General features: G+C 51.2%; 1 protein-coding gene across 6 annotated transcripts in view; it reads left to right on the forward strand.

Moving 5' to 3' along the window:
- RPTOR (regulatory associated protein of MTOR complex 1) overlaps window positions 1–23,164 on the forward strand; it is a 415,958-nt gene that overhangs the window by 259,740 nt on the left and 133,054 nt on the right. For all 6 annotated transcript variants that reach the window (XM_024235062.3, XM_024235063.3, XM_054535892.2 and 3 more), the window contains 2 exons: window positions 11,841–11,941; window positions 12,691–12,835. In XM_024235062.3, coding sequence (XP_024090830.1) covers window positions 11,841–11,941; window positions 12,691–12,835 — 246 coding nt within the window. The remainder of the gene's footprint in view (window positions 1–11,840; window positions 11,942–12,690; window positions 12,836–23,164) is intronic.

Here is a 23,164-nt window from a genome sequence, read left to right on the forward strand (position 1 = left end):
AATGGTTTTGGCTACTCTAGATCCTTGCATTTCATATGAATTTAAAAATAAGTTTATCAGTTCTAATGAGAAGCCTGCTGAGATTTTGATTGGAATTACATTAAATCTAGATCAATTTGAGGAGAATTACCATCCTAGTAATATGGAGTCTTCTGACCCATGAACATACTGGCTTCATATTCCATAATCATCACATACTGATTTAGTTGTCTTGGTGCCTTGGAGCTTTATCTGTACATATCTTGCGAATATTTTGTTAAATTAATGTCAGCTTAAAAATTATTTAATACAGCATATAGAAATGTAATTGATTTTTGCATAGTGACCTCATTTCCTCTAACTTTGCTACATTCACTTGTTGGCTCTGGGAGCTGTTTGAAAGGTTTCTTAAGATCCTCTATGTGTGTAATTATGTCATCTGAAAATACATACAGTTTGACTTCTTTATTTCCAATGTTTATGTCTTTAATTTCTTTTTCTTGCTTTGTTGCACTGCGTAATGTCTCCAGTATAATGTTAAATGGAAGTAATACAGCTGGGTGTTGAAGCCCTGATCTGAGTCAAGGATCAATGACAGGGAAACATTTTATCTTAATCTACTAAGTGTAATATGTGCTGTGAATTTTTCATAGATACCCATTATCAGGTTGAGGAAGTGCGCTTCTAGACCTAGTTTTCCGAGAGTTTTTCTCATGAGTTGTTGTTGGAATTCGTCAGCGGCTTCCTCTGTGTCTGTGGAGGGGATTGTACAGCTGTTCACCCCGTTAAGATGGTGCATCACATGAATGATGTTCAGATGTTAAACAGTCTTGCATCCCTGTGGTAAACCCCAGTTGGTCATGGTATATTACCCTTTGATATATTGCGGGATTTTACTTGCATTTCATTGAAGATCGTCTCACGTGTGTTCTTCTCTACCTGTGGGACACAGCCACGCCCTCTCCAACAAGGCCTAAACCTCACTCTACCCACGGGACACAGCTACATCCTCTCCAACAAGGTCTAAACCTCACTCCACCCACGGGACACAGCCACGTCCTCTCCAACAAGGCCTAAACCTCACTCCACTCATGGGACACAGCCACGCCCTCTCCAACAAGGCCTAAACCTCACTCTACCCACGGGAAACAGCCACGTCCTCTCCAACAAAGCCTAAACCTCACTCCACCCATGGGACAGAGCCACGCCCTCTCCAACAAGGCCTAAACCTCAGTCCACCCGTGGGACACAACGACACCCTCTCCAACAAGGCCTAAACCTCACTCTACCCATGGGACACAGCCACAGCCTCTCCAACAAGGCCTCAACCTCACTCTACCCACGGGACACAGCCACACCCTCTCCAACAAGGCCTAAACCTCACTCTACCCAAGGGACACAGCCCCTCTCCAACAAGGCCTAAACCTTACTCTACCCGTGGGACACAGCCACACCCTCTCTAACAAGGCCTAAACCTCACTCCACCCGTGGGACACAGCCACACCCTCTCCAACAAGGCCTAAACCCCACTCTACCCACGGGACACAGCCACGCCCTCTCCAACAAGGCCTAAACCTCACTCCACCCACGGGACACAGCCACGCCCTCTCCAACAAGGCCTAAACCTCACTCTACCCAGGGGACACAGCCACACCCTCTCCAACAAGGCCTCAACCTCACTCCAACCGTGGGACACAGCCACAGCCTCTCCAACAAGGCCTCAACCTCACTCCACCCGTGGGACACAGCCACACCCTCTCCAACAAGGCCTCAACCTCACTCTACCCGTGGGACACAGCCACACCCTCTCCAACAAGGCCTAAACCTCACTCCACCCATGGGACACAGCCATGCCCTCTCCAGCAAGGCCTAAACCTCACTCTACCCACGGGACACAGCCAAGCCTTCTCCAACAAGGCCTCAACCTCAGCCCTGCCTGGGGCCTCCTCCAGGTGCTGGGATTACAGGCATGAGCCACTGTGCCCAGCCCTTGATTTCTTAATATATGAAATTTTTAATTTCCAGGTGTTAAAAAGAATAGCTTCTAGTTTTCTTCCAAAATTGTTCACTTTGTCCTTTAATTCCTTATACATATTAAGTAAGATGATTGTCAAGTCTGTGCCTGGCGGTTCCAGTATCCAAATCCTCTCTCTCTTTCTTGTCAGCTGCTTTTCTTGGTTTCAAACGTATATACAGTTTTCCAGTAATTACCTGTTTTGTTTTTTAATTGAATGCTACAAATTGAAAACAGAAATTGTACAGGTATTTGGGGTGATTTGAGGCTGTGAAGTCTGAATTGTTTTTAGTTTCTTTTTCCTCCTAGCACGCCTTTTAGAGTCTCAACTCAAAAACCGAGGCATTTCCCCAGATCTGCTTCTCCTTGGCAGTGCATCACCTCCTGCTGTTGTTCCCCAGCCCCGTGAGCCTGCCGTGATCTACTCAGCGTCCCTGCTGCTGGGTCCCGTTTTTGGAGTTGCCAGATGCTTCCAAGAGAGTTGGCCCCAAACGAAAGCTCAACCCCTGGCTTCCCCTCCTCAAGTCTTGGCCCCATAATTTCTCATAGCCTGGCCTGCCTTTCCTTGCTTCTGAAATATTCCCCAAACATACACACAGCCTTTCTAGCTGTTCTCCAGGCGAGAATGGTCTGAATCACCTCATCTGCCATTACCCGCAAGGGAGCCCATGCTGTCCTCAAAACCCTAAACCCGTGGGAACCACACCCCCCCAGATTTGTGCACGTGATTTGAAATCTGATGGACTCAGCTTTTAGATAATGCCCAGTGGCTGCACATGAGGGTCTGCAGGCACAGAGTTGGACCCACGTCCCCAGCCCTCCGTGTCCAGCTGGGACTCTATCCGGCTCTCTTGTTCCCGTTCCTGTCCCTCTGACCTCCAGACTATAGCACTGCAGCCCAGTTGACAGAGAGGCTGCTCCTCTGGCTTTAAATTGCAAACTATTCAGACCAATATCATATATTACAATTTGTAAACCATGGGTTTTATGCATGTTAAAATGGACTTTAATTATGATCACTCAGAGTCTGTAAATGGCTATAATATTGGGCACTGTGTAGTGAGAACATCAGGTAATGTTACAGAGCGCTGAATTGTACATCATTTTAAATAAAGAGAGGTTGGATGAGAGTATCACAGGAATGCACGTTTACTTGGTTCAGAGCAATATTAGCTTAAGAAAAAGTATTTTCACTGGTTTCACGAAAAGTTATCACCTGGTGCATTATTTCCTGATGTTCACTTCAGATTGTTTTCTTTCCCCAAAGAGTTGTATTTTGACGATGACCGATGTGTGTGTGCTTTATGCACAAGGTTTCAATGCGGTGATCATTGAGAAGCTGGATGAACTCATCACGCTTGTGCACGTGCTCAGATTGCTTTCAGTAACTCTCCTATTACCCCAGCCCCCACCATGGAGAACCACTGGTCTGAGATAGATATATATAGCTTTCCTCTTACTAGCAATCTAGCCATTATGCACTGACCTGGATTTTCAAAAGAATTATTTCAAAAAAGAAATTGCTCAGTTCACCTCCCCTGACCTTGGCATGGAACCTTTGTAAGTAATGAATTATTTGCAGCAAGTAAGTGAACCAGCCCAAGCTTCTCTACACCATCATTTTCATAGTAGTCATTTAAATTTCAATGCGTGTCCTTCTTTAATTGAATTTAATCTGAGATGATATACATTTTTAAAATAATACAGTTTTAACTGGGTACAGTGGCTTATGCCTGTAATCCCAGCAGTTTGGGAGGCCAAGGCAGGTGGATCACCTGAGCTCAGGAGTTTGAGACCAGCCTGGGCAACATGGTAAAACCCCATCTCTACCAAAAATACAAAAAATTAGCTAGGTATGGTGGCGTGTGCCTGTGGTCCCAGCTACTTGGGAGGCTGAGGCTGAGGTGGGAGGATCACTTGAGGCTGGGAGGTGGAAGTTGCAGTGAGCTGAGATCGAGCCTGTGCACTCCATCGTGGGTGACAGAGTGAGACCTCATCTCAAAAAAATTTTTTTTTCATAAGACAGTTTTGAAATATCTTCCCTTTTCAGGAAACTTGCTGTAGCCGCCTTCTTATTTAAAAAAAAAGGGGGAAAAAGTTTTGTTTTCCTTTAATACATAAATTGTATGTTTTCAGTGTAGATTATTAAGCACACATAAGCAAAAAGAATTAAAATCATCCATTTTCTCCAGCATGCCAGGATAGCCATTATTAACACTTTGTGTATACCCTTCCAGACTTTTGTCTAAGTGTATTCTTGGGTATTTTTTTGATTTTGTGCACAAAGATAATCTAGGGGAACGGCCACCAGAGTGTTACACGAGCTTCTTAGATGATGGAATTGGGGATGATTTGTATTATCTTGTTTTCTTTTTTATCATCATTTGAGTACTTTTAGTGAGTTTGTCCTATTTCTGGGAAACTGTAGTTTTTCATTTAACATTTTGTTTACATACGGCTTGACGATCATTCAGTGGGGATTCACCCATTGGCTCATCATATGTACGCGGCACCTGTTCTGTATTCGACGTTTCATGCTAAGCATCGTAACAGCAAGACGAAGAAAGAATGTAGTCCTCACTTTCAGAGGCTCCAAGCCTCAGCTTAGGCACAGCCTAGGCAAAGTGTCTCAGAGACATTCACAGCTCTCTGGGCAGGCATCAAAGCAGCAGCCGCCAGCGGGGGACACCTGGGCTGGTGTGGGAGAGACCCCAGGGGAGTGTCCTGAGAGGAAGCCGGACTTGAGCCAAATGATAAAGGATCCATAGGTGTCCCCTAAGCCAAGAAGACAGGAGGAGGTCTGAGCAGAGCACACAGGATGTTTGAGAACGACAAGTCTGACATGGCTGGAAAGCGATGTATTCGGTGAAATAGAAAGATGGGGAGGAGCAGAAAATAGCACCAGGAAGGTAAACATGCTTGAGTTACTCAGCCTCCACCATGGCGGCCGCGTGGCTGTGCTGGGGAGCAGACACTAGGCAGTTAGGGGTGCACAAGGTTTGTTGGATGTAACACCTGGCAGAGGCCAGGACACAAGCTGGACCTGATGTACACCTGGTCCAGGCTCTGCTGGCCCCATAGAGAGAAAGCTGTCACTCCAACTCAGAGGTGGGCCAGCCTCTGCCGGCCCCGTGGAGAGAGAGCTGCCACTCCAACTCGGAGGTGGCCAGACTCTGTAGCTCTGCTGTGCTACAGGGCCACCCAGAACGGAGCAAGGCCTCATCTGAACACTGGCCCAGTCCCTGTGCATACCAGCTGGGGCTGTCCCTGCAGCACACTTTTTCCCGCCAAGGGCCCAGCCCGGTGTCCACAGGCAGCAGACAGCCATCGGCATCATTGGGAGCAGCTGTTTTTTAAGTGGGGAAGTGACATGGCCCAGGCCTGTGGACTGTGGAGATCACACCATGTGCTTCACGAGCTGCCGGGAGCTGTGAGATTGATTTATGTCAAGGAAAGCAAGTCATTGTCCACGGGAATTTACCTAGCTACACAGAAAATTAACAGTGGAACAATGGCAGGTAATAAAAGAAAAAGAAAGTAAGGGACTAGTTGAGCACCAAAGAAACTTAGAGGAGGATCTCAGCTGTCGTCCTGTGCTGGACAGTCCATCACGTGCAGAGCATCCTCCCGACTGGCAAAGTGGCTTCCACGGAGCGATTCTCGAGACCCGAGGGGCGTGGACACAGCTTCTACGCAGGCAGTCGGAGAGCCGCTGGGCTCTTGGCCCTCACTCCTCCAGCCAGAGGAGTTTTGCTTTCCTTTGTCCTACATAAGATTTTGTTTGAGTAGCTAAAAAGTAATGGAAAACCACTGCAATGATCAGTGGAGAACCTTGTAGGTTTGGGGGCCCAGCTGTGTGTTAAGAGCCATCAGCCTGTGTAGTGTGAGCCAGAGCAGAAGGGCCTGGCCTGAGAATGCTGTCTGGACGCCTGGCGGGCCTGACTGCAGGGTGCTGCAGAGGAGGTGGGAAGAGGCATCTGTGGGAGGCCTGGCTGGCTCCAGAGCAGGACCTGAGAGCAGCTGAGGGCTTGGGGCCTCCGGGGTTTCGAGCCTCAGTAAAAAGCGAATCCACAGGGACTCTTGGAGTGGGGACCTGCAGTGGAGAAGATGATGGCATTGCACTTGATTTTACACACGTTACACTTGAGCTGTGATGCCAGGCAAGCCGAGGGTGAAGGGAAGCGCCTTGTCGTGAGACCTGGAAGGAGCAGGGCTGCTGCTGGAGCAGATCCCGGGGTGTGAAAAGAGCTGGCGATGCAGTGCTCCCAGAGGTCACTAAGGGAGGAGCCGGGTGCTGGGGGAGAGACAGTCAGGATTTGCAGATTCAGCAAATGAAGAAAGGCAAGGCTGGGCGGCCATTGGAGTGAGGGGGCTTGGGAGGAGGTGGCCTGGAAGGGCGGTGAGGACAGAAACCAGCTTTCGCATGGCAGGTAAGAGGAGCCCACAGGGGCCAAGGAGAGCTTAGCCAGTGCCAGCTTCAGGGCCACATGGGTTTTCCCCAGGGTAGACAGGCATAAGGCCCCAGCGGCCACTGCGTGTTGAGCCCCAGCAGCCAGCGGTCTCCCCGGCCCATCCCTGGTCCTCCCGTCCCTGCGAGGTGGCTGCAGGGTCTGGGTCTGGTTTCCGCCACTTGTCTCTAGTGGAAGACACACCCTCATAGAGCCTCAGTTTCTCCATCTGAAAAGCAAGTGAACATAAGACCTGCCTGGCGTGGGCACTGGGAAGGAAGTCTTGGTGGACTTGGCAGGTGGGTGACTTGGGGGCCTAGGTCTACCGAGCCGCACAGCAGGAGGCATGGCATGAGTGCCCAGCTGGCAGCGGTGGTGGAGGGAGTGTAAATGTTCACGCTGAAGAAAATCCAAGCCCTGAGAGGCTGGGCAGCCAGTCCACAGTCACAGAGCCAGTCTCTGGCCAAATTCAAGCCCCCGTCCGTCTGGCTCCCAAGTTTAGGCCTGGAAGTGAAGGAAAAGGAAGGTTGGGGGGTCTGCAGGGGAGACATCCTGATGACCTCACAGCCCCTTGTCCTTGTCCTTGTCCTCTGCATGGATGGGGCCAGGGACAGCAGTGAGGCGGCCACTCCATGGCGAGGGGATCGTGTTTTGCGTCTCCTGAGTGCAGACGGAGCTGAAGGCGCCCCCGAGAATCCAGGTGAGAGCAGGAACCTGGAGAGACTGGGAGGCGAGTACCTGCCAGGTGGGCACCTGTGAGTAAACCAGGGAGGGACAGGGCCCCAAGGAGTGGGTGGCACCTCGTGCTGGAAGTGGGGAGCAGGCAGAGTGATGGGGCAGATGACAGGGAGGAGTCGGGCAGGTCCGGGAGAGGGGATGGGGGAGGGAGCACCCTTGGGAGAGTGACTGTGATGGGCTGTGATCCCTCAGGCAGCTGGTGGAGAATCAAAGGCGAGGGCTGGAGACACAGCAGCTCTTGTTGAGTGACAAGTTCCCAGCAGAGGGTGGTGGTGGGGACAGCCAGGGGTGTCAGGGAAGAAGAAGGGGCCTTAGGGGAAGGGCACCTGCTTGGCATTTCGGAGCTGGCCTGGCACTCTACGGTGGTTGCACAAACGGGGTGTGGATGCTGAAGTTCTGCCAGCATCTAGCAGGGCCGAGGTCATCATGATGGCCTGGATGTTGCAGTAAGGAAGATAAATCCTGGCAAGAAACCAAACGCCGCAGGTGAACCCGGAAGTGTGGGAGAAGGTGGAGATAAACCCTCCTGCCGACGGTAGTGAAGGAGAGTTTGAGGAGGCTCGGGCCCTGTTGGGGGGCCACCCCTGGCATCTAGCACATCTGTTGTCGGAGTGTCATCTGTTTTATTTTAGTCGCCATTTTGCATCAGGGTCAGCTGTGTTGACTCAGCAGAGAAACGGGTACCACGAGTCACCCAGCCATAGCACGGCTGGGACCAGCGCTTGAGTTTTCTTGTCTCCCAATTCAGGAATCTTTTCCTGAACTGTAGCTTTTTACAGTTTTCACATAGAAGTCCTTGATTAACACTCTGGGTTCAAATTTTAAAAGAGCCACCTTGATCATTAACCCTTTGAGGGTTCAGAGAAACTTCTAGAATGAAACATGGTCTGACATGGACAACCCACACCACTAGGCTTCTTCTGTGGTCCCCTCGTGATCTCAGTGGCCTCCCGAGTCGGGCGGCACTCAGCATTGGTTAGGATCAGGTACAGAAAGGAAACCAGAAACAAATCGTTTTCTGCAAGGATTTAATTTTATGTGACGTGAAAAGTGAGGGATGCTGGACTCGGTTCCACGTTGTCACCCCCGGTAGGACCAGGCCTGCTGGATCAAGAAGCCTCATCAGCTTTTGCTCACTGGATGGTTGGTTCATCGACTTGAATGATTTCTGGGTCTGTCTGAAGTCGGCTGGGCAGATGGCTCTGTCTGGTTTCACGATGAGCTTAGGGAAGAGACCAGTGGGATTTTCAGGACCGTGTTGGGAGAGTCTAGCTTTGCATTTATCTACTGGTGATCATCACAAGATACCAATTTGTAAAAACACAACTAAGTACACACTGGTCCTATCTGGCCTCTGTTTATCTTGATGGCTTGGCCATCCAGTGACAGTGCTGGGGTGTGGGACCTCATGGGAAGCTCTTTGCTGCTCAGAATGCAGCTTTCTGTTAACCAGCGGTCACAGACTCGGGAACAGCAGGGGCTCTATGAGCGTCACTCGATTCAGGATATGTGGACTCACATTAGGGATGCGTTTAGTCCTGGTTTGCAAACAGCCTGCGGGCAAATGGTCTGTCTGTGCTTGTGATGGTCCCTGCACTTCTTCCGAAATACAGTCCTGGCCCCCCCCGACCCCAGCTGCCCGAGCTGTGCTGCACCCGTAGGCTCCCTCCCCAGCATCACCAGGGCCGAGGATGAGGAGATGTGGAGCCAGGGTTTCGGCAGTTACTGCACTCATTGCAGTAAATGTTGATGATATAAAGTCAAGGAAGAGTATCCCCATGATCGCATTTTGAGATTTTTCCTCCAATTGTCTCTCCTTGCACATGTTTGATGTAATCGTGACTATAGAGTATTTGTCTTGCTTCTTCTTTACTTAATGTTTTAAAGCATTGTCCCATATTATTGAAATATTCAGAACAATTTAATTGCTTGTAGCTGCTGCGTCATGGTTGTTGCGTGGTTTGTTTAATCATTTCTCTCTCATTGGTTTCGGAGTAAATTTCGGGCTTTCTGCGATGGCAGATGACACAGCACCACACACCCTGCATCCCATTTCCCCATCCTGCTTCCGGTTTAGGCTTGGTTGGTTCCTGGAAGTTGATGTACTGAGCTGCGTAGATTTTTCTGACTTTTACATGTGGTAAAGAAGGTAGTGCCAGCGCACACTCGTACAGGATAGAAGTGTCTTTGTTTAGGGCAGGGACAGACACATCCAGCTGCCTTAGAACGGGGCCTCCGCACGCCAGAAAGACCAGCTGTGTAATGTAGAGTGTAGATTTTGAGTGATGGAGTATCAGTCGCTCAATCGGTCTTGTCTGTGTGACTCTGAACACACAGGCTCCGGGCACTTCCCGGGCTGGCAGTGCTCCAGGCATGTTGTTACAGTCGTGCTGGGAGGGTAACATGTCTGAACCCCATGGAGCGAGGACCTGAGCTCTGCAGTTGGTGTTGGGCCTCACCCTGCCCTGGGCGCCTCTCTTCCTGAGGCTTGGGGACAGTCCTCTGCCCTCGTAGTTTGACTAACCCCAGATATGCTGAGAGAGAAGAGAGAACCCGTGACAGGATGCTGAAGATCAGCACCTCCCCTATCCTCCTTCCTTGCACACTCGGGCCACTTGTGTGTTTACTGATCCTAGACCACAGAGCTTCGGCGTGTGGCCTGGGTGCTCTCCGTCCTCTGCACGGCTTTGGTAAGGAGGGCAGGCGGCGCTCGGTGACAGTCTTGCAGCTTGAAAGAGGTGGTGTTTTTGCGGAACATTGTTATTGACGATCTTGTCAATCATTTCATTAAAAAGGTTTTCAGCATATGTGTTTCTCATCTGCAGATGTGGGACCCAAGACACAAGTGTGTTGGGGCTCCATGTCCACCCTAGGATGCCCCCCGTGCCCCTTCTCCGTGCTGTTTCCCAGGGCTGTGTCCCAGGCAGCCACCCGTGTTTGCACTGGCGCTTGAGGGCTGAGATGAGCAACCTGGTAAAATGAGTTCCTGGGTTGTTTGCTTGCATTTCATAAGGAAATGTCCTCTTTGGGAGGTGCGCCCCACGCTCACATACCTCTGTGGGGCCAAGCTCTGTCGCAGGTTGTTAGAGGGTGGGCGCCTTTGCTTTTCCTCACTCCCCTGCTCGGAGGTCCGAGGGCAGGCAGCCTGCCCATTCCTCCTGCGTGCAGTGGACATGCTTGTTCTGAAGCGAGAGCAGACTGGGGAGAAGGAAGAGGAGCTGAGACGAGTCTCTGCTGTCCTTGTGCCGTGTGTTTGCCTCCAGGCCCTGGTTTCTTTTAAATGGTGAGAATCCTTCATGATGCCCGCCCTCCGCCACCCACACAGCTAATGAAAGGTGCTTCTCAGTCATCCCCGTCCTGGCCAGCAGCCTGACTATAAAACCTTGATGTTGGGTAAACTGGTCTCCACTGTGGAGGTCAAAATTTTTCTTGAATTTAAAAATCTTTGTTTGAGACTTCTGGCATTGTTTGAGCAACAGTGCTGCTTTAGAATATTATACTAACTTCTCAATTTCTCCTTTTTCTTGTCCTATCACTGAACCTATTTTGAGGAAATAAGACGTTATTTTTTGTTCCTAAAGGAAAGAAAGAGCATGTGTTGAAGAATTATATTAAGAAGCTTGCTTAGGCTGGGCATGATGGCTCATGCCTGTAATCCCAACACTTTGGGAGGGTGAGGCGGGAGGATCCCTTGAGCCCAGGAGTTCAAGAGCAGCCTGGGCAACACAGTGGGACTCCACTACAACAATTTAAGAAAAGAAGTTCGCTGAATTCAGCTACCCTGTGTTACTGGAGCACAGCCTTTTTGAATATTATTCTTATGAAGACAGTGCCATCAGATGGTTCCTACAATGGGAATTGCTGATCAGCTAAATCTTATCGATAGCGGAATCACGCTCATGGCTCTGAACATGTGGCATTTGGTTTTCCATTCCAAGTTACTTCACTTAGAATAATGGCCTCCAGCTCCATCCAAGTTGCTGCAAAAGTCATGGTTCTGTCCTCACGGCTGAGGAGTAGTCCTTGGTGCCGCCTGCCCCATGTGAAAGGGCAGCAGCCTCATCCCCCCGCCCACTCTCTGTCGTATTTGTCTCTGCGTCATCTACCGTCACTTGCCATCTCTCATGTGTGCTTGTTTATTTGCCTGTTACCTGTCCTTCCCCCTAGACCCTTAGGACGGGGCCTGGGCGCGCGCACTGGCGATCCCCACATCCCTGTCGCAGGTATCAGTTGCGTGTTGAATACACGGGAGCAAAGTAGACCCTGTGGGCGAGACTCCCCCCAGCGTGGACGGTGCGCTTCCACGGCGTTCGGTGGCTGAGGTATAAACTTGCAGAGTGTGATGTGGACTGCTTTCAGTACGTGCCACGGACTGCCCTTGGGGTCCAGTCAGCGGTCCGCGGGAACCATGTGTGTGACCAGCTGGGCTTGGTCTGTACGTCTGGGGACACCAGAGGAAGCAACCGTTTTGGAGATGTACGGGAAGGAGGAAAGCTGCAGATGGAGGTTGAGCTCTGAGCTGTGAGCTCATGGAGAGTTTGATTCTCCCTGCCGTGCGCCGAGCTTCTGCTCAGAGCCTTTCGCCACCCGCTCCCTTTTTTCTTGCATTCCCTGCTCTCAGAGCTGTGGCATCACTCGTGAGAACGCCTCGTGTTTTCTAGGATCCCTGGCCGCCTGAACGACAGGAGGACGCCCCTGGGTGAACTCAACTGGATCTTCACAGCTATCACGGACACCATCGCGTGGAACGTGCTCCCCCGGGGTGAGGCGCGGGCCGGGCCTTGGGGAGGGAGGCTATGGCCTTGAGCGCGCAGGGAGCCGACTCTCGGACGTGAGAGGAGTCAGATAGGATCCGTGAGTGCCTCGCTAGTGAGGAAGACAGTGGGAGGGGCTGAAAAGTAGAAGGCGACCACCTGAGGAGGTGTCTGCGAGGGGGTGAGTTACTGCACGCCAGGTTCTCAGAACAGTGGTGTGGAGAGACTGCGTGTCAGCGTTGGCCCTGACTGTTAGCACAGCCCTTACCGCTCGCCGGCGGCTTATCTTCAGAGTCGTTGGCATTATTCACACTGGCTGGAAACCAGAATTGCTGTTGTAAGACTTGTTTGTATTTTTTATTGATTGGTTGATTTGGGGTGTTTGTTCACATGTATGTATATGTGCACTGTGTGTGTACACGTGTACATGTGTATGCATACACGTGTGTATATGCATATTTGTGTCCGTGTGTGTATTCGTGTATGTGTACACATGTATGTGTGTGCATGTGTGTATTTGTGTATGTGTGCACATGTGTAATGTATCTATAGGTGCACGCATGTGTGCATGCATGTATATTTGTGCACGTGTGTGTTTAAGTGTGTGTGCATGTGTGTGTGTTTAAGCGTGTGTGTGTGTTGCTGATGGGAAATATGCATATTAGTCCCAACTTTAGTAATTTTTGATAGAAGTGGATTTGTGTATTTGGCTTTAAATGTCACTGAAGACTCCTTTTTATCTTTTATCTGCCCTCAGATCTCTTCCAAAAGCTCTTCAGACAGGACTTGCTGGTGGCTAGTCTGTTTCGAAATTTTTTATTGGCGGAAAGGATTATGAGGTCGTATAACTGCACTCCCGTCAGCAGCCCGCGTCTGCCGCCCACGTACATGCACGCCATGTGGTGAGTGTTTCAGGATCCTCCGGGTGCTGTGCTCCCCCGCCCTTCGCGGCACTGTGATGTCATGGAATTGCACGGAGCTGGGCAGGGAGGCCCCACACCTAACTTGGGGACCCCGTGTAGCATTAACAAGTGAAGCTAAATGCAGGGTTCCCAGAGATCTCCACACAGAGGAGTGGGGGTCTCCTTCGGAGGGCAGAAGCCTTGGAGGACCTTTTAGGACTGCACAGGAGCAGCAGCCGGCTGAAGCCTCACAGCTCTGCTACTCGGGAGGGTAGCACTTTGCAAGAGAGTTTCTAACCTTTTAGAAACCAGTAGTGAGAAAATAACTTGCTGACTTGAATTTATGAAGCACATGCAAGATCGCTCTAGAGAATTAAACTGTTGGGCTCATGATCAATTAGTTTTTATGCTTATTTCACACACACACACACACACACACACTCATAAGTGTAATCTTTTATGACTATTGGTTATAGTTCTCTCCCATTGCTGAGTTGCTACTATTTATACAACTCCTAATAGTAGTAACAGTGACAGTGATGTGATTTGTTTTTAGTCTAGGCATTATATTTGAAGACGTTTGGTTTCTTTCTGTTCTGTGGCTGTCCTAACAGAAGCAGATTTGGGCAAATTCTAAAATGGTATTAAAACAAAGGAAAAATATTTCTGTTCGTCAATGGGAGAAACCCTAACAACAACAATATTTTTGAAAGAGCGATTAACGTATGCCTAGCCGCAGAAGCCATCGTGTGGCGTATTTTCATGGCCAAGTTTATTTTAGCTAATGTTTTGTGTTTTCTTTTTAAACGTGTACAGGACCACTTTCCCTCAACTCTGGAAACCCAGAGAAGCAAGAAGGAATCTAAACTCACTACCCATCACCCACTCCAGAAAAGTTAGAAATAATCTAATTTTTAATGTTTATAATAAATATTTATATGCGATAGATCAAAATACATTATACCCAGCACAGTGCTTGGACTTTAAACAGAAAAGTTAAAGCATATGCGTGATCCGTATCCTTCTTAAGAGTCTGTAAGATAAAATAGAGAACCCTGATAAGGAGAAAAGGAAATTGAAGTAAACCATTTCAATAATGTGTAAATAAAACCACCACACATTTATTTTTCACGAATCCATGAATAACAGAGCTGTAAAAGAGAGAGTTGTTTGAAAAGCCTTTGCAATACTTAGAATAAATATTTAAAATGAACATTTTTTTAAAATAAATACTTAGAGCATTTTTGAAAGAGTATATTCTCAAAATGGCCTTATTCCTTTAAGAAAAGTAGGGCCTTAAATCCTGTCTCTATTTTGTCTAAGACAGGTTTTTGTAATACATTTCTTTTAAAAAAGGAAGGAAAAAGAAAAAAAGGCTGAGGGGTCAGTGCCACATCAGATCCTGGATCAAAAACTAGTCGGGCGCTGGGAGCCGGTTGAGCGCTCAGAGCGGGGCCGGGCAGGGCCTCCGGGCTTGCAAGTTCCCCTTACCAGGAATCAGTCCATGGAAACCTTTTTCCTTCTGGCGTATGTTTTCTCCAGATGTAAAAGCACCTCCTATCTGATGTGCTCAGCTGCGCAGAATTAAAGACAGTGGCATCACATTGGAGTCTGTGGTCAAAGACCAGAGCCAGAGAACAGACAGCAGCCAGGAGGGGTGAGCAGGCGAGGACAGGTGCAGGGAGGGGCATGTGGCGAGGCCAGCGTGGGGCAGCCACATCCCACCTCTCCATCTAGAGGCCGCGTGGCGAGGCGAGGTCGGCACAGGGCAGCCACATCCCACCTCTCCGTCTAGAGACTGCTTTCTAGGACTGGCCCCTCAGAAGTTTTCTGAGTGCCAGCATTTGTATCAGTGCTGCTTTATAGAAGGTCCTTGTCTAGGCCTAGCTGCAGCCTGTCCCAGCCCTGCTGGGGACGCCCTTCCCTGCCCAGAAAAAAGGCCAGCTCTTCTGCAGACTCCGCTCCCTGGAGCCTCACAGAGCCAGCCCTCACCTGTGCTTATTTGTTGCACTAGAGAATCATGAGGTGATGTCGCAATCCACAGAGGCCCAGAGAGCCTGGGGACCGCATCACAAGGGTGCCTCGCGGCCCCTCTTCCTGACGGTCACCGTGGACACTCGGGCTTTTCTCCTCTCCTGGTTCTGACCTCCCTGAGTGTGTCAGAGGCTCCGCTTGGGCTAATGTGCGCCTTTAGTGATCCAGCCCGCATGGTCCATCATCCCACCACATGCGGCCTGCGGCGTTGTGTCCTCCCGCTTCCCTTTCGGGCGCGTTCTTCTCCTGGTTGTTGCAGGGTGGGCTGTCTGGGAAGTAGACGGAGACGGAGGCTGGTGTCACGACACTGCTCGTGAGTGAAGCAGCCCTGGGTCAGCGGTGGGGGGGGATGGGCAGAGAGAAGTCAGGCTCACCTCCGCCGGCCCTGGGGAGCTCTGAGGATGGGATGGGAGGTGAGTGGGCCTTCTTCTGCATTGGTTGTCAGACATAGGCCACCCAGAAGGGGGCCTGACAGCCGTGAGCCGCCTGCCTGTGGTGCCCCCAGCAGCTGGGGCAAGAAAACCTTTATCCTGAAGGGGATCCCGGCCCCTCCCTCACAGTGTCTTGCTGTAAGAGAAAATCTCACCTGCCTTACCCGGGGCTGCTGTTACCCCCAGCCCCATTTTGATGGGGCCCTTGAGAGCAGAGGAAGGGCAGCGCAGAGGAGCTCTTCCACAAGCACACAGCCCGTTTGCAAGAAACACGTTTCCTCTCCTCATCCGGGAAAGTGACTCTTCCCAGCCGGCTGTGCAGAGCTCGTCACCAGGCCCTGCTGAGGCCTGTGGCAGTAACCGCAGGGCTGGACTAGAAGACTGCAACCAGCGGCACCCGGCCACTGTAGCGGCCACTGGTGCAGCCACTGCCAGCAGCCGGGGCCTCCGGGCCAGCCCAGGTACAGTGGAGTGAATTGTGTTCATGTAGAATCACAGCAGCGATGCCCTTAGTTCCTAGGCTGGGGCAGGGAAGCACCGCCCTGGCCTCCTCCTGGTCCCTGGCACCCTTCTGCCAGGTGTCACTGTGTCCCCATGGTTGGGTTTGACGGACATCAGGGATGAAGACTGAAGAAGAACCAGGCCAGGAGTGGTGAAGGGCAGGGCTCCTTCAGTGGGGTGCACAGGGTGGCTCCCTGTGCCATCACCACTGGCCACTGGGCACACCTGTGGGCTCCACCAGCCATGCAGCTAGAACTCGCCCTGCTGTTGCCGACGGCCTGGGTGGCTTTGGGGTTTCACCTTCAACCGGCAGAAGAAACATTATGCGCTTGGATTTTTTTCCTTTTTCTTTTTTAAACTCACACCTTGGGCACACATCTGCGTCCTGCCCTGGCAACTGACGTGAGCATGAAGGGAGCTTTAGTCAGCCGTTCGGCCCGCGGGAAGGAAGAGGCGAGCAGGAGTGACTCACGCCAGGCTCGGGCTCCAGGCTTCATGGCAAAGCAGTGAATGTGAACACCCGGGGGGCAGCTGTGCCAAATTGAAGCTGATTTGTGCTGAAAGAAGAAAACCTCATTCACAGATTACAGACGAGTCATGGCCCTTCTGGTGGACGCATCTCCCTCTGCTTAGTAATAGGAGTTCCTCCAGCGCCACTCGTGGGAAATAGAATTTGAAGGTGGAAACAGCACTAGGGAGGGCACTAGCCATCTACTCCTGTGTGACAGCAGTGTCGCTGCAGACTCGGCAGCTCAGAACAGCACGTGGCCTCCAGATCCAGTTCCTGCTGTGGGGCTCAGCCAGGTTATCTGTGCAGGGTCCCACCAGGTTAAGGCCGCCTTCTCAGTTGAGACCACCCGCCGTCCCCACCAGTGGGGTCCTTAGCTTGGCCTCGCACCCCTCAGAGCCAGCGCGGGAGCCGGGTGCTGCAGCCTCACCTAGTGCTACACCGAGTCACAGCAGCCGTCACCGTTGCCATATTCTGCTGGTTGAAAGCAGTCTCAGGTCCCACCTGCACCCCCAGGGAGAGGCCACACCTGGGACCGGGGTCCTGGGGCCACATTCGAGCCTGTCTACCTCAGCTGGTGAACCGTGCTGGGGTTTGGAGAGCGTGAGAGTAAAGTCGCAGAGCCCAGGGAGCGACTGACCACCGCTGCCCTGAGGCACACCAGTCACGGCGGGTGAGCACAGGTGGTCACGTAAGAACGGGAATTCCAGTGACTGATTGATGAAGCGCCTGCTGCGTGTTGGGCTTTACAGTTGTTAGGCCATCTCCCCCTCACAGCAGGTGCTGCCACAAAGCTACGATTTTTGCTATCAATATGCCCATTTTACTGATGAGAAACTGGGGTGAGTGAGGACCTGCATGGCAGGGCCAGGCTGTGGCTCCAGCCGCCTAGTGCCAGCCTGCCCCATGCTGACTTAGCGGCGTACGTGCTGAGTCATGGGATGTACGCGCATGAGCTTCTGTTTCAGGCACATCCCTGGGACAGGAGTGCACCCAGGCAAAAGTGGTGTTTAACCAGGGAGGAAAGCTCTTGTCACCTCTTGTTACACATGGCCACCGTGCTGGTGGATCACAGCATCGTTGTCAGCGTGAGGAAGCTTCCCCGGTGTCTGAACGAGTCTGATCAGGCAGAGACGAGCAGGGAGTGGCACTTAGCGACCTGCTGTAGTCACGCTCCTGGGAGCAGAAGCCCATGCGAGGTCTCAGGAAGGACGTGCGCCTCATATGAGAACCCCGTGGCAGGTGGCATTCCTTGCATTTTGCAGTCAGCCGCATCCCACCTGCGGAACAGAGCCCTGGGGTTTTCCCTCCAGCTGGACATGGGAAGCTGCTGGGGAGTCAGCAGCCCTGTCCTGGGATCCGAGTCGTCTTGGTGACTCCTACCCTTCGATGCGCAGCCGAGACCCGCCTGGCTTGGGACTGCTGTTGGTTGGGACCTCACTGACCTGAGGCCCCTGTCCCCTGCCTTGGCTTTACGGCCTTTACAGTGCTGGCCCCGGTGGCCACCCACCTGCCTGCCCACCGCACTCACGCTGCCTTTGAATGCCTGGCCTCTTTGCCCCACAACCAACTGTGACCTGGCTTAGGAGCGTAACTGAAGCAGGTCGCTAAGGAAAAACCAAGCAACGGGACTAATGGGATGTTCTGAAAGACAAGGACAAATCAAGCCATTTGTCAGAACATTGGTTATAAGAGGGAAAAATTGGGAATAACTCTGCTACCTAACAGAACAGGAATGTAAATTCAGATCTGGATACTTAAAAGAAAATGTAAGCAGTCTTAAAATTTTATTCATGACAATGCAAAATATATGTTAAATGAGAGAAACAGAACACCAAATTGCATCAGCAATACAGTTAATATCTATGTTAAAATATATAGTACACACAGCAATAAAACACTAAATAGATTTATAAATAATCATTAATGATGCTTGTGCCAGGGTGGTACAATTGGAGTGATGGTTCTCCATTTAAAAAATTGATAGATATCATTTTGGTTAATTAAAAGTCTGCCTGTAGGTTTTCTAAGCCTTCGAAGCACTAAAAGCAATTTTTAAAAATAGAGTCTTTATGGCCAAGGCATTATTGTTCATAAATTCAGAACTAGAGACACACAGAAGAAATAATTGAATACTTCTTTACATGAGGAAAATCATGACTGGTAGAGTTGCCTGAGAGGCAGGCATGGGGGCTTTCAGACAGCAGAAAGACCGGGCTGGTGTCCAGGAGGGCGCGGGCATGGGTAGGGCAGCGCCCGGGCTGTGCTCAGTCCAGCCGGGGCTCTGTGGGGCGGTTTTGGCCACAGTTGCCAGTCATAGAGTAGCCAAAAGTTCATATTTTCATTTTTAATTATCTGATTATTAGATGTTGATATCTAACGTGGCATTAAAAAACATTCTGTGAGCCCGACCAGACACATCCAACCAGATAGCGGCCTGCAGCCTGCCTGCTCCAAGCTGGGCCATGAACCCCTAGGGACAGAGGCTTCAGTGAAGCCCGCGGTGCCTCAGCTCCCAGCATGGGGGGCGGCCCATAGACATGGCAGTGCCGTGTGCATGGAGAGGGCGGCGTCCGCGGCGACTTGCGGCCGAGTCTCAGGACGCTTCCCCCACTCTTCTTCCTCAGCCCCTCCTGTGCGTGTCCAAGGGTCCTCTCTAGTTAGGGATATTTTCTGCAAGGTCTGACATCGTGACTTCTTGTCTTTCTATGCTGGGAAGTGCCAAATAAGTAATATTAAAGGGTTCTTTGTACAGAAATCAATGATGGTGTGAATTCAGGGAGAATCACTTGCATTTCACACGTTCTCTGGGGAGGGTTTTCAGCAACAAGGATGCCAGCATGAATCTGGAGCTAAAAAGTAAACACGAGTCAGTTCCATTTAATGCTGAAAATTATCTCATGAACCAACTTTGATAGGGAATTGAATGTAAAAATTGGGCTTTAGATTTGGAGAAGATCCTAGATCCTCGTAGGAGAAGAAAGACTGGAAACGTGGTCTGGCTGGTCAGGAGTCGGGACAGCAGGTCCCATGCTGTAGGTGTACACAGATTCTCCCCGCTGGCTTCTCTGTTCTGTGGCGTCTTCCTGGTTTCCTGGAGTCAGGGCAGCTCCACTGGCCTCAGTTTCTAGAGAACAAACCTGACTGAGGTGGACTTGCCACCTTGGCCACTGACCAGTGCCGACCCCCCCCTCCCCCCCCACTCCAACTCCAGCTCCACCCAGTTCTCTCATTTCCTCTCCTCTCACTGCCACCAAAACATTATGTCAAAAAATGGGGGTTTCTCAGTCTGTATCAGTTCACTGTGTGCAAAAAATTTATCGGAATGAGTTTAACAGTAGTAGACCACCCCCCAGTTCTGAGTGCTGACAGTTTGTAAAAGGCCCTTTCCAGGTGCTCTGCCGAAGCTGCTCACGCACGGCCTTCTCATGGCATCGGGCTGCTGTGCCCCACCGTGCCCCCGCGCTGGGCCACCTTGCACGGGCCGCTACTGTCCAGTGGCTTCGAAAGGAGTTTGGTAGTTGAGGTGAGATCGCAGGTGCACTGCTCCTCAGGAATGGCAGAGGCTTCCCATGATGGGGAGCATCATTTTCATCTTTTTTTTTTTTTTTTTTGGAGGCAGGGTCTCGCTCTGTCACCCAGGCTGGAGTGTAGTGGTGTGATCTTGGCTCACTGCAGCCTCAACCTCCCAGGCTCAAGCAATCCTCTCATGTCAGATCCCCAAGTAGCTGGGACTACAGGCACATGCCCAGCTAATTGTTCTGTATTTTTTGTAGAGATGAGGTTTCACCAGGTTGCTCAGGCTGGTCTTGAACTCCTGAGCTCAGCCATTCCGCCCACCTTGGCCTCCCAAAGTGCTGGAATTAACAGGTGTGCGCCACTGTGCCCAATAGGGAACATCATTTTAAAGCAGCTCTTTGCTTCCCAGCGGAGATTCCATAGCAGCCATGTGTTCCAATGTGTGTTTTCCCAAATCCGCTACAAAATTAAGGTGCTTAGGAGGGAGGAGAGGCAAGCACAGAGGTTTGGCTTGCACTAGCTCCACATCCTTCCCGGGTTTCAGAAAGGCATGTACTTGCCCTTGCACTGCCCAGAGACCAGGCCCCAGCACTGCCTCCTCTCCATTCCCCACGGAGGCTGAGACGATTCCTCAGTCCATGTCACCCTGAGAAAATCCCACTCCAATAAGGCATTTGATTCTGTGGAGTCCGTCATTGCAGAATTTTACCTCCACTCTGTCCTAGGTATGTTCACATTTGAAGTCTAATTCTAACTCTTAAACACTCTCACCATGATCCTTAACACGAGTGAGTTTACTAGTCTGGACACAGGAGGGAGGCTTCTGGAAGACTGGGAAACCCCAGGCCTTCTTAGATGTGAGCAGTCCTTGCCGCTCGTGATGAATTTGATGCATGACTTTATCACTGTCCATCGGAATCCCGCCCAGGCTCTGGAGGCAGAGATGTCAGATCTCTGATGACCGTGAACTTCCACAGAGGGCAGCGGCATCTCCCTGTGTATCCCTGTGTATCCCTGTGTATCACTATGTATCACTGTGTATCCCTGTGTGTCACTGTGTATCCCTGTGTGTCACTCTGTATCCCTGTGTATCCCTGTGTCACTGTGTATTGCTGTGTATCCCTGTGTGTCACTGTGTATCCCTGTGTGTCACTCTGTATCCCTGTGTATCCCTGTGTCACTGTGTATCACTGTGTATCCCTGTGTGTCGCTGTGTATCCCTGTGTGTCACTGTGTATCCCTGTGTATCCCTGTGTCACTGTGTATCGCTGTGTATCCCTGTGTGTCACTGTGTATCCCTGTGTCACTGTGTATCCCTGTGTATCCCTGTGTCACTGTGTATCGCTGTGTATCCCTGTGTGTCACTGTGTATCCCTGTGTATCCCTGTGTCACTGTGTATCGCTGTGTATCCCTGTGTGTCGCTGTGTATCCCTGTGTGTCACTGTGTATCCCTGTGTATCACTATGTATCCCTCTGTGTCACTGTGTATCCCTGTGTGTCAGTGTGTCACTGTGTATCCCTGTGTGTCACTATGTATCACTGTGTATCCGTGTGTCGCTGTGTATCCCTGTGTGTCGCTGTTTATCCCTGTGTGTCACTGTGTATCCCTGTGTATCACTATGTATCCCTGTGTGTCACTGTGTGTCACTGTGTATCCCTGTGTGTCACTGTGTATCACTGTGCACACAGTAAAATTTAACAAGAAGCCAGTCCATCCCACCATGTTACCACGTTGCAGATTTAGGGAGGCGTAAGCACACAGACTTGGTACTGGTCTTGGTTCTGGAGGGCCTTTATGTGAGCCAGAGATAAGGAAGATGTTGGTGCCTGGCTATAAAGGCTTGAGCTAGGTGGATACGGAGGGCATGCAGCCAACACCCCTCTTGAGACACCGGCTGGGTTAGTGTGGAAGAACTCCATTGAATGGTTTGCCTTTCTCCCCAGAGGTAGGTAGGTGTGCCAGTTGAAACACCCATTCGTTGGGAACCCATGACCCAGGGGCTTTACAAATGGGCATGTGTGAGCACTGGCAGCATAGGCTGCCGTGGCCCCAGGTGTCAGGGTGCAGGCGGCTCCTGTCTTGGAGGCTTCCGTCCCCCGTGGAAGTGCGTGCTGGCCACTGGGGCAACGTTCCCGCAGGTGGGAAGGCCGCGAGGAGTGGATGAGGCAGCTCAGGCCTGGGGGACAGACTTGGAGCTCACATGCCCATTGCCCCCGTGTCCTGTGGCAGTGTCTGGTCCAGCCTCATCCAGGGAGGGAGGGAATGTGGCCTCCACCTTGAGTGGCATGTCCCAGCTCCAATCCTGTTCCTTAACAAGGGCAGGGAGGGAGGCACAAAGGAGTGAGAAGCGGTCCCAGACGCTCAGATGGAGAACATTCGGCTCAGAAACAGAATCGTGCTCACCTCTGTTACTAGATTTTGCCAACTGCAACTGAGGACTGAGCTGCTGTGGAGGTGGGCTCCTCGCCGTGGGAGCATCACCGGGGGCTCTGCAGGGCTGTCTGCCACGAAAACAATGCCCAGAGCTCTTTTCTCCCCTCATCAGTAGACCAAAGTGTGTACATCCCCAGGGAGCACACAGCAAAGGTAGCAGAAAAGAGCATTTGGAATAAATAATGTACAGTCTAGCTATTATACTCCTTGGGTGGTGATGGAGAGGTTGAATTTTTAGCAAGAGGAAAAAGGGAACAAAGCCTAACAAACATTGAGGTTAAAACATAAAGTCATCTGCATTTACAGTTTGCTTCAGGCCGCGGCGGCGGTGATGAATACTCAGAGCCGGCTTCCTGTTTAATGTTTGATGCAAAGTCATCGGGGAGTCATTCTCCTTCACTTTCAATTTCAGGGGTCCTGAAACCCTGCGTGTCTCCGCGGTAATAACCTGTGCTTTCTGTTCCCGGGGCGGGTGCTGCTCTGACTGATCAGCGCAGATGGAGGCTGTGCGGACTTGGACTTGGACGGCTTTCCTCCAGCCCACCTCCTGGGCACCCGCCATCTCAGGGCTGTTTCCTGAAAACCCAGCTCTTGCCTGGATGACATGTTTTCCAGGCGAGTGACTCATCAGAGCAGCCAACAGCTTAGAAAGTCCCTCTGCCCCCAGCTGCCGGGGGGGAGGAGCCCACGATGCAGATGAGCTGGTCACAGCTAATCACAGCCTCCTCCCCTCAGATCTGCACTCCAGCACTCCAGCCCTGCTTCACCAGGCAGCTTGATCGCAGGCTGTGGGAAGTGCTAATCCAGACACCTTCCCGGTCCCCTCCCACCTTCTGCTGTCGTGTGCTGCCAAACCTCACAGGGCTGGCTGCTGCCGAAGCCCACCACCATGGTCTCTCGT

The sequence above is a fragment of the Pongo abelii genome, chromosome 19, assembly GCF_028885655.2.
Source record: "Pongo abelii isolate AG06213 chromosome 19, NHGRI_mPonAbe1-v2.0_pri, whole genome shotgun sequence".
In the NCBI taxonomy this organism is placed as follows: Eukaryota; Metazoa; Chordata; class Mammalia; order Primates; family Hominidae; genus Pongo; species Pongo abelii.